The sequence below is a fragment of the Aquarana catesbeiana genome, linkage group LG07 (genome assembly GCF_042186555.1).
Source record: "Aquarana catesbeiana isolate 2022-GZ linkage group LG07, ASM4218655v1, whole genome shotgun sequence".
NCBI lineage: Eukaryota > Metazoa > Chordata > Amphibia > Anura > Ranidae > Aquarana > Aquarana catesbeiana.
In genome coordinates this window covers 190866067-190878204 of record NC_133330.1, presented here as the reverse complement: position 1 = coordinate 190878204, position 12138 = coordinate 190866067, and the positions used below count along the sequence as shown (strand labels likewise).

The 12138-nt window shown below is 45.5% G+C and overlaps 1 protein-coding gene across 7 annotated transcripts in view; it reads right to left on the bottom strand.

Moving 5' to 3' along the window:
* Nucleotides 1–12138, bottom strand: part of LOC141103387 (complement factor H-related protein 1-like) — a 553742-nt gene that overhangs the window by 324532 nt on the left and 217072 nt on the right. For all 7 annotated transcript variants that reach the window (XM_073592914.1, XM_073592913.1, XM_073592912.1 and 4 more), the window contains exon 3: nucleotides 5121–5226. In XM_073592914.1, coding sequence (XP_073449015.1) covers nucleotides 5121–5226 — 106 coding nt within the window. The remainder of the gene's footprint in view (nucleotides 1–5120; nucleotides 5227–12138) is intronic.

The window sequence follows — 12138 nt, the reverse complement described above, 5'->3', positions numbered from 1 at the left end:
GGTTCCTTCCGCCCAGTAGAATCAAGAAAAAGCTGGATGGCCACATTCCAATGCAACACCTTTGTTGTAGGAAAAAAAAATGCCGATAGTCACATACGGTCACAGAGGTACAGAACAAGTACAGTACTTGTCCTGTACCTCTGTGACCGTATGTGACTATCTTGATTTTATTTGACCACAATAAAGGTGTTGCATTGGAGTGCTGCCTCCTCCTCCTCCCTCTTGTTAGGGGGCCTATAGCATACTCCCAGTATTACTTTCCCCTTGGTTTCCTCCCTTTCTAGCTCCACCCATAAGGATTCCACCTCCTCCCTTGCTCCATGTGTGATGTCTTCCCTCACATTCACTTGTACATCATTTTTGATATACAGGCATACCCCTCCCCCTTTTTTACCCTCCCCCTCCCTATCTCTGTGATATAGGGAATACCCTTGAATAGTTGCCAGGCAATCATGAGAGCTGTTGAACTAAGTCTCTGAAATTCCCACAAAATCAAAATCATCCTCGTACAATAGCAGTTCTAGTTCCATCTTGTCTGCCAGACTCCTGGCATTAATGAACAAGCCACGCAGTTTTGTCCAGGTGCATGCTATCTCCTTATTGGGTGTTCTGAGGTTTTAAATAGGACTATACTTACCTTGGGTTTAGGTGTTTTAGTCAACCTACTAGTAATGCCCCCAATACTACCCTCTGAAATTTGTTCCACGCTGGCTATCTCTACATCTGGACCCTCCCCCCCCGTCGCCTAGTTTAAAAGCCCCTCTAACTTGTCGGCCATCTTCTCTCCCAGCCGATCTGCACCTTCCCCATTTAGGTGCAGTCTGTCCCTGCTAAAGAACTGGTAACCGACTGAGAAGTCGGCCCAGTTCTCCAGGAACCCAAACTCTTCTTTTCTACACCAGCTCCTCAGCCAATTGTTTACTTCCCTAATCTCCCACTGCCTCTCTTGTGTGGCTCGAGGTACCGGTAGTATTTCTGAGAATACTACCTGCCGGGTACGATCCCAACTCTCCTTAAGTATGGAGAATCTTCTTAGTGTTGGCAGTTGCTTCTCTAGATTTAGGACCTGGGCTTCCAGTGAAACAATGTCCTTACATTTTGCACAGCAGTATTCTATGTATTCTCAGTATGTTATACAGCAGAGTGCTTGCGCTGTGTAATTTGGCCCCCTGTATAACCTAAAATATCTGGCTGATCCTGCCTGGTTCTGCCCACCCGCCTGTAGACTGACCACGTTTATCATGGCTGCTGAGACCTGACATCGTGGTCAGTTTACGTTCCCCATCGTCCGCTCTCTCCTCTGTCATCCTCTGTCCTCCTCTCCCCCTCCCTCCCTACCTGTCAGCTAGTGACGGTGCCGCTCTGCTCCCCTCCTGCTCCAATAATAACTATAGTATATTCATTCTTGTGAAAAAAAAAACTATAGTATATTCATGCCATCCTTTCTGTTAAATAACAATATTTGTACTCAGAGTCTCTAGTAGACCGTTTTATGAAAGGTATGAAGGGAAAACAGGAAGTGACCTGGGGTGTGCCATAGTCATGTGGTCAGTATGCCTAAAGGGGGCATACCCAAGTATTAGTAAAAGAGAAAAAATAGAAAGAAAGTGGAAAGGGTGGATGGGACACGAGAGAAATGTCGACAGGAAATGGGTCCCCTGTCAGCATTTTGTGCCCCTACACCTTGCCGAGTGCCTCCATAGCAAGAAGCAAGAAGCCGGCTCTTTGTGTCCATAAGACACAGAGTGCGTGGCTCAGCTCCTTGCTCCCTGCTCCCGTCTCACTGGCTGACAGCAGCAGAATCCAATGGCGCCTGCATCCCAGCCAATCAGGAGAGAGAGACCAGGGAGAGCCTCGGATCTCGTGCACATCGCTGGATCGGGATCGTGCTCCGGTAAGTATTAGGGGTGCTGAGGGGGGAGCTGCACAATGCATGAAGGTAAAAACCTTCAACCTGTACAACAACTTTAATCGCTTCCTGCCCGCCATTCAGCAATATGACGTGCGCAAAGTGGTATAAGTTATCCTGACTGAATGTCAAATGACATCCAGCAGGATAAGCCGCTAGTGCACGCCCGCGGGGGCACGTGGCGATCGGTGGTGTGGTGTGTCACACCGCATCTCTGATCGAGGTAAAGAGCCCCTGACAGATGCTCTTTACCACGTAATCAGCTGTGTCCAATCACAGCTGATCACAGTGTAAACAGGAAGAGCCATATATCGGCTTTTCCTCCACTCTGACAGGCTGGAGTAGAGGAGAGCCGATCAGCTGCTCCTCTGACAGGGGGGGATCTGCACTGATTGATTACCAGTGCAGCCCCCCCGAGGATGCCCACCTAGGACCACCAGGGATGCCCATCCAGGACCACCAGGTATGCCAATCAGTGCCCAATAGGGATGGCACTGTGCCCATCAGTGATGCCTGCCAGTGCCCCCTGATCAGTGCTGCCGAACAGTGCCATCTATCAGTGCTGCCCATCAGTGCATATCAGTGCCGCCTATATGTGCCCACCAGTGCCACCTATCAGTGCTGCCTATAAGTGCCCAAAAGTGCCACCTATCAGTGGCCATCAGTGCTGCATATCAGTGCCCATCAGTGCTGCTTATCAGTGCCCATCAGTGCTGCATATAAGTGGCTCACCATCAGTGCCACCTCATCAGTGCCAATCAGTACTGCCTCATCAGTGCCTGTCAGTGCAGCCTCATCAGTGGTGTATTTAGGTTTTGTGCTGCCCTAGGCCTGACTAAACGCATGCACCCCCCTAATTTAAATACGACCCACCCCATCCTGCTGAGGCCACACCCCTTCCTGTTTAAGACCCACCCTATCATCTGTAAACCACACCCCTTCCTCTTTAGGCTTATTTGGCACCTTTCAGGGGGGAACGGGTACCTGTTTCTGACAGGTACCCTTCCCCACTTCCGGGAGACTGCGCTGTCCCCTCTGAAGTTTGCCCCCCCTCCTCCTTCCTCCACTGGGCCATTCAGAAAGTGCAACGCGCTTCGCACATGTGCAGTAGGGAATCGGTAGGTTTCCCTTACCATGAATGATAGTGGCAAAACCCGAGAGCCAATCTGAAAATCGGCTGAGGTGTCGACATCGCTGGATCCCTGGACAGGTAAGTGTTATAATATTAAACGTAAGCAGCTACAGTATTTGTAGCTGCTGAGTTTTAATGCTATCACGGGGGGGGGGTCTCACTGTGTCCATCAATTGCAGCCTCACTGTGCCCCATCAAACTCAGCCACTGTGCCATCAAATGCAGCCACTGTGCCCCATCAAACTCAGCCACTGTGCCATCAAATGCAGCCACTGTGCCCATCAATTGCAGCCTCACTGTGCCCCATCAAATGCAGCCACTGTGCCATCAAATGCAGCCATTGTGCCCCATCAAATGCAGCCACTGTGCCCATCAATTGCAGCCTCACTGTGCCCCATCAAATGCAGCCACTGTGCCCATCAATTGCAGCCTCACTGTGCCCCATCAAACGCAGCCACTGTGCCCATCAACACAGCCACTGTGCCCATCAAACGCAGTCACTGTGCCCATCAATTGCAGCCACTGTGCCCTCAAACGCAGCCACTGTGCCCATCAAATGCTGCCACTGTGCCCATCAAATGCTGCCACTGTGCCCATCAAATGTAGCCACTGTGCCCATCAAATGCTAACACTGTGCCCATCAAATGCTGCCAGTGCCCATAACACTGATATAATTTATTCAATCATTGTACCTGCTGTCCTGGGGGTTTCCCTTGTGCTCCTCTCTCTCCTCCTCCTGACGTCACAGCCAGATCCCGCCCCAGGGCCAAGGAGAAGATTCACTGCAGGAAAGCAGTGCAGGGGAGGGTAGGCGGAGCTTAAGGCTCCACCTGTCACCTGCTGCTTATGGGGACGCAAGTGACACACGCCACCACCCCGCATGAGAAAAAGCCCCCCCCACCCGTCTTGCCGGTTCCCGGCTCCCGCTGCCGCCTCCCGCACACATGCAGCCCACTGTAGCGGCGCCGAGATGTATGAGTGTGCCTGTCAGAGAGTGGGGGGGCGTGAGATACACGCCACCACCCTCTGCCAAGCACGCCCACACACAGTGGCGCTGCTACAGAAAGCCGGCCGCCGCGGGCTGCATGTGTGCGGGAGGCGGCAGCGGGAGCCGGGAATCGGCAAGACGGGTGGGGGGGCTTTTTCTCATGCGGGGGGGCGGCTCTTTTTTCGCCGCCCCCCGCAAAGTGTCGGCCTAGGCCAAAACACAGCCCTGAGCCTCATCAATGTCCATCATTGAAGGAGAAAACTTACCTATTTACAAAGTTTTGTAACAGAAAAGAAGGAAAACGTTTTTATTTTTCAAAAATTTCAAAATAAAAGATCAAATACCACCAAAAGAAAGCTCTATTTATGAGGAAAAAATGATAAATATTTTATTTGGGTACAGCGTCGCATGACTGTGCAATTGTCATTCAAAATGTGATAGCGCTGAAAGCTGAAAATTGGTCTGGGCAGGAAGGTGAATAAGTGCCCTGTATTGAAGTGGTTAAGGAGTATAAAATATATTTCATGTAGGAGTGTAAAATACAGTTCATATACAATCCAATCCATATAGCACAGACAGTTTATACAAAGATCTCAACAGAAGCAGCTTTTGAATTGCTGGTAAGATTGTAATATGTACAGCCAAAGGGGGTCATTAAAATGGATTATAACTGGACTAGATTCTCAGTGTTTTCAGTGTTTGATGCAATTTCTATACAATATAACACAAATAATCTGCATACATTTTGAGAAAAAAAGTCTTTACATTTAAATATGTAAAAATACAGCAAATATATAAAAAATGTAAAAATAAAATACGTTTTGTTTAGCAGTGTCTAGGTCACATGGTTATATACTGTATGTTATCATGTTACACGTGTGTATGAATATGTGTGTAGTCAGGTACTGGTTGGTCAATTCTTATTCTACTGGTTGTAGAATGAGAAACATAGCGTGATGGGTACTGTCCTGGACTGTGGGGTTATCTAGCAGCTCCTTCAGGGGTAAAGCTACATAACTATTAAACTCCACTCTAATTCTATACTTTTTGTTTACTGTAACCATTTTATAGATATATCTGCATGTACTCACCCTGGTTCACAGGAGTACTCAACTATAGCTCCAAATACAAAGTCTTCTTCATTTTTCAGCTCAAATGTCCCAAACTCAATGTCCCCAGGGTTGCCACAGCGTTTTTCTGTTATCAAAATAAAATAATGACATAACATGTATTGTTATATACAGCAAGCTTATTTTGCTTCTATGCATTTAAGATACATATAGTATAATATTAAAGATCTCTCTGGATTTGATTCTGTGTTTTGTGTATTTCTTTGACTGCTCCCAGTGCCAGATTAAACTCAGTGGAGGTCCCCAGGCAAACAAAACCTTGTGTCCCCCTTGCAGGTTTCTGGAGATCTTTTGAGTGGGATAACTTTGAACTAAATAGTGTTCATATTGGATGCTAAATGGAGAAGACTATCACCACTGAACATTGCAGGTACATAGGGTGCACCAACATTTTCTACAAACTGACAGCTGAAAGAAGATGAGCCCTTAAAAGACAAACTGTAATGTGAACCTGATGTCTATGGTTTATGTACTTAAAGTTTTTATTAGGTACATTACATTAATACAGTATTTTCCCTATAGTGTCTTTAACCACTTGCCTACAGGGCACTTACACCCCCTTCCTGCCCAGCCCATTTTTAAACTTTGAATGACGATTGCGCGATCATGCTACACTGTACCCAAATTACGTTTTTATAATTTCCTTCACACAAATAGAGCTTTCTTTTGGGGGTATTTAATCACTGCTGTTTTTTTTATTTTTTACTAAAAAAAAAAAAAAGACCAAAAATTTTGAAAAAAAATGTTTTACTTAGTATCTGTCAGTACATTTTGTAAATAAGTAATTTTGATCTTTCACTGATGTGCGTTGTTGAGGTGGACCTGATGGGCACTGATAGGCTGAACTGGTGGGCATTAATGAGGTGGCACTTATGGGCACTGATGAGGCGGCACTTATGGGTACTGATTAGGTGACAATGATGAGGAGGCACTAGTATGCCGCACTTATGGGCACTGATAGGTGGCACTGATATGTGGCACTGATGGGCATTGATAGGTGGCACTGATGGGCACTGATAGATGGCACTGATGGGCACTAATAGGCACTGATGGGCTCTGATAGGCACTGATAGGTGGAACTGGTGGGCACTGATAGGCGGCACGGATAGGCAGCACTGATGGGCACTGAAGGGTGCTGCTGATGGGCATTAATGGACAGCAATGATGGGCAAAGTTGGGCAGCATTGATAGGCGGCACTGATAGCCAGCACTGATTGGCATCACTAATGGGCACTGATTGGTGGCACTTGTGGGTGCTGGTGGGCACTGATTGCTGGCACTGGTGGGCACTGATTGCTGGCACTGGTGGGCAATGGTGGGCACTAAGTGCTGGCACTGATTGGTGACATGGTGGCGCTATAATGTAATCAGGGCACTGATGATCAGTGCCCCGATTACATGTTTTGTTGCTTTCTGTGAGGAGATACTGCTGATCGGGCTCTCCTCGCCACACACTCTGTCAGTGTGAGGCGAGGAACGATGATCACTGGCATCTCCGTGTTTACACAACCGATCACATGGTTAAAGAATCACGGATGCGGCTCTTTACAGAGATCGGGGTCACGCTGTGTCCTAGCAACGCGGCGGGGCCACGATTGGCTGTTCTGGGATGCTGTCATATGACGTCGTCCCAAAACAAGAGCAGCACCGCCCCGTCGTCATTTGACGGTGGGCGGGCAGCAAGTAGTTAATGTAAAGTTTTCATTTCTTTGAGTTGATTCATGTTTTTCTATATTTTGTAAACAATTTAAGAAAGCTTCAATCCGGTACTGTCTGCCCCCAATCAGGCTTGCAATGTAAATCTGTTGCCTTGTCATTAGCAGAATTGCTGGCCTGCAGTGTGTGCTCAGGTCTATCAGATAGGCAAGCGAACAGCCAACTGAAAGATCTCACACAGCAGTTTGATAACGTTGCTGATAACTGTGAGGCAGTGGTTTAGAGCTGCCAGCCTATAACATGAAGTGCTGTTACTGACAGAATCTTTAACTAAGAACTTTTATTTAACAGATTCCCAAAAATGATTTGCTTAACAGAAAACTCTAACTTTAAAAAAAGCAAAAACAAAACTGTATATTGCATATATTATTGCTACATAATCCATTTTGTAATCTAATGTTTTTATTAATGACCTTTGCATTTTAATCTGCAGCCACTGTAATTTTCTAAAACTGATAGATGTTCTCAAATGTCTGCATTAAGATAAAATTCCTGCAATAGGAATTTAATTTTGGTGAGGTACTCCCTAATGTTTAAGTACTTTTAAAGAGTTGCAGACTAGAGATGAGACAAAGGTTCTGTTTGAAGTTTAAACCAAACTGTGGCTGTTTGGCCAGTTGGACTTTTGCCCATTCAGTCCCCTGTTCAGTGGGAGCCAAAGATCATATATTATTTCTACCACTTATATATATATCACAGCTTCCTGCTGTCACTGGTTCTTTAAGATGCGAGTGCTTACACCCGCAGCTTCCTTAGGAACCACTGATGTCACCAGGAATCCCCGCCACTTCAGCAAAGAGATTGAGATAGCAGTGATTTAATGGCCCAATGATAAATGGCATTGACCAAATATGGGCATGGCCATATTTAGTCAATGATATCACCAGCATCTCCTCCCATTCTTTTTTTTATAGCTGATAACAGCTTGTGATTCTATCATTCAGCTATAAGTACCATCAAATACTTTATCTGTGACTAGTATGAAATTGTTAAATATTATACAAATCCCTCCAGATGTGACTTTAGCTAATAATAACACCAGATTTTAAACAAAAGAGGCACTGAAAGAAAAACGGTGCCAAAATGGGAATGCATCCTGGCAGGCCAGGAGGGGGGAGGGGGGGAGTGCCTGAACCATACCAGGCCATATGGCCTCAACATGGGGGGTGTTTTACGTCATGGACAGGGGTCTCCAAGTGATGTCATGGAGGCATGGTCACCTGTGGACATTACCGGATAACCCCGCCCTCATGTTTACTTACTGACCAGGGAGAAGCGGCTGTCATTCAGCGAGTGTCTCTTGAAGGGACCGATTGTGTTCAGAGGGCGGCAGGTTTTTTTTTCTGTCGAGGTCGGTGTTCATCGCGATTGATGCTAGATTTACATCGGGGGGGAGGGGGGCATATTTTTTTTTTTTTTAAACGAAAGGACTTTTGTCTTTAAATTGTCTTTGTATTTTTATTTACTGCTGACTTTTTTGATGAATGAGTAGGGGTACTATGTTCCTCATACTCATTCACATGGAGGGGTGCTGGGATCTGGGTCCCCCTTGGTTAAAGGGGGCTTCCACATTCTGACAAGTCACCCCCTGCACTCCCACAACCACTGGGCCAGGGTTGTGGGAAAGAGGCCCTTGGACATGGGGACAAGGTGCTTTGAGGGGAGACCCCCTCCCCAAAGCACCCCCCCATGTTGAGGGCATGGCCTGGTATGGTTCAGGAAGGGGGGAGCTCACTCACCTCTCCCTTTCCTGGCATGATGTGCTACATGCCTAGCAAAGGGTCTGGTATGGATTTTGGGGGGGAGCGTGGGGTTCCTCTCAAATTCCATACCAGACTCGGAGGGCCTGGTACAGATTGGGGGGGGGGGGACGACTCCCATGCTGTTTAAAAAAAAAAAAAAAAATGAATGCTGGCTCTTCTTTTGTTTACATTCTGCTGTCAATGGGGAATCCCGCTGACAGCAGAGGAGTCATGGTTGTTAAGGACGTGGCGGCCGCCGGCTCCTTAATAACCAGCTATTTATGAATCAACTCAGATCATTCATTACTTCTAATGCTTCAAACACCCATATGAAAGGAATACATTTTGTTGTTTCATTACAATTTATTTTGGATTCGTTGAAATTCATTACTATTGAGATTTACATATTCTCCAAATAACGAAAATTTTGTCTGAATTTTGATTCGTAATGAAACTAATTGCACATGTCTAGAGCCAATGGTAAGATTTGGGTAGAGCAATGTAACCCACAGAACACCCAGATTACACTAGAATGGAAGGAGAGGCCCAAGCTCAAATTATGAGATGGTGGAGAATGTTTTTCAAGAATGGGTTTAAAGTGGAATGCGTAAAGAGTGCCCAACACTAGTTACATAGTTACATAGTAGGTGAGGTTGAAAAAAGACACAAGTCCATCAAGTCCAACCTATGTGTGTGATTATGTGTCAGTATTACATTACATATCCCTGTATATTGCGGTCATTCAGGTGATTATCTAATAGTTTCTTGAAGCTATCAATGCTCCCTGCTGAGACCACCGCCTGTGGAAGGGAATTCCACATCCTTGCCGCTCTTACAGTAAAGAACCCTCTACGTAGTTTAAGGTTAAACCTCTTTTCTTCTAATTGTAATGAGTGGCCACGAGTCTTATTAAACTCTCTTCTGCGAAAAAGTTTTATCCCTATTGTGGGGTCACCTGTACAGTATTTGTAAATTGAAATCATATCCCCTCTCAAGCGTCTCTTCTCCAGAGAGAATAAGTTCAGTACTCGCAACCTTTCCTCATAACTAAGATCCTCCAGACCCTTTATTAGCTTTGTTGCCCTTCTTTGTACTCGCTCCATTTCCAGTACATCCTTCCTGAGGACTGGTGCCCAGAACTGGACAGCATACTCCAGGTGCGGGAGTCTTGTAGAGCGGGAGAATTATCATTTTATCTCTGCAGTTAATCCCCCTTTTAATGCATGCCAATATTCTGTTTGCTTTATTAGCAGCAGCTTGGCATTGCATGCCATTGCTGAGCCTATCATCCACTAGGACCCCCAAGTCCTTTTCCATCCTAGATTCCCCCAGAGGTTCTCCCCCCAGTGTATAGATTGCATTCATATTTTTGCCACCCAAATGCATTATTTTACATTTTTCTACATTGAACCTCATTTGCCATGTAGTCGCCCACCCCATTAATTTGTTCAGGTCTTTTTGCAAGATTTCCACATCCTGCGGAGAAGTTATTGCCCTGCTTAGCTTAGTATCGTCTGCAAATACAGAGATTGAACTGTTTATCCCATCCTCCAGGTCATTTATGAACAAATTAAATAGGATTGGTCCCAGCACAGAACCCTGGGGGACCCCACTACTCACCCCTGACCATTCTGAGTACTCCCCATTTATCACCACCCTCTGAACACGCCCTTGTAGCCAGTTTTCAATCCATGTACTCACCCTTTGGTCCATGCCAACGCACCTTATTTTGTACAGTAAACGTTTATGGGGAACTGTGTCAAATGCTTTTGCAAAATCCAGATACACCACGTCTACGGGCCTTCCTTTATCTAGATGGCAACTCACCTCCTCATAGAAGGTTAATAGATTGGTTTGGCAAGAACGATTCTTCATGAATCCATGCTGATTACTGCTAATGATATCATTCTTATTACTAAAATCTTGTATATAGTCCCTTATCATCCCCTCCAAGAGTTTACATACTATTGATGTTAGGCTAACTGGTCTGTAATTCCCAGGGATGTTTTTTGGGCCCTTTTTAAATATTGGTGCTACATTGGCTTTTCTCCAATCAGCTGGTACCATTCCAGTCAATAGACTGTCTGTAAAAATTAGGAACACCGGTCTGGCAATCACCTGACTGAGTTCCCTAAGTACCCTCGGATGCAAGCCATCTGGTCCCGGTGATTTATTAATGTTAAGTTTCTCAAGTCTAATTTTAATTCCGTCCTCTGTTAACCATGTAGGTGCTTCCTGTGTTGTGTCATGAGGATAAACACTGCAGTTTTGGTTACTGAAGCCCCCCAATTCACTCGTGAAGACTGAGGAGAAGAATAAATTCAATACCTCTGCCATCTCCCCATCCTTTGTAACCATATGTCCTTCCTCATTCTTTATGGGGCCAATATGGTCTGTCCTCCCTTTTTTACTGTTTACATACTTAAAGAATTTCTTGGGATTTTTTTTGCTCTCCTCCGCTGTGTGTCTTTCATGTTCTATCTTAGCCGTCCTAATTGCACCCTTACATTTCTTATTGCATTCTTTATAAATTCTGAATGCTGTGGATGATCCCTCAACCTTGTATTTTTTGAAGGCCTTCTCCTTTGCTTTTATATGCATTTTTACATTGGAGTTAACACTAAATTTGTCTTCAAGAAACAAGCTATTTAGAGAGATATCACAACAAATTCAACTAGGAGAGTAGTTGATAGAGCTGAAGAGAACAGGGATAATTTAAGAGTCAAGGAGTATATAGTGGTAGCCTGGAAAATAACTGCTCCCTGTATATCAACTACTGTACCTTCAACAAAAGAACTATCCCTTATCAGTACTCAACTCTGTGAATAGAAGATGCTCTGCCTGTCTGGGAGAAATGTGTGTTGGACCTAAGGAGTGGATATCATCAGATTCCCATGCAACCAGAAGATCAGGAGAAGACCACTTTCATCTGTCTTTTGGGGTTTTACTATTTTTTTTTTTCATTTTGCCCAAGGTACAGTATGTTGAGAGCCCCCATTACCAAGAAATCACAGTTGGTAAAATGAATGAACATACAGATCAAGTGAAACATTGTTATCCTAATAAATGTAGACATAAAAACAATTGATGAAAGACAATAGTTCCGCGCTTAGGAGGAGAAAAAAAGGAACTGCAGCCCCCCCGACACAGAATATCACCTAAGTGAAATTCTAATCAGACAGAATTCTATAATGGGGGAATCGGCGCTGTTCAACCACATATGCACTGGATAATGATCACAAATATATAAGTGTAAAAATGATACCCCATGCCAGTGTGTGTCACTCTGTCCGAATTCCAATATACTGTGTTCCCGCGCTCCGGCCGCCATGTTCAGTCTCAGGCTGGGCGGCCAGCGCCCCGTGATTGGGCAAATGGGGTCATGTGCAGACAGGCTGGCCTGTCTGTGATCGCGGATGGCACATGCGCAAAGGTTGCTCCTAGAGTGCCGCCTCCCCCTTGATGTGACTCGCCGCCTTCTCCTCCTCCTCCTCTCCTCCAAATCTCTGATCATTTCCTGT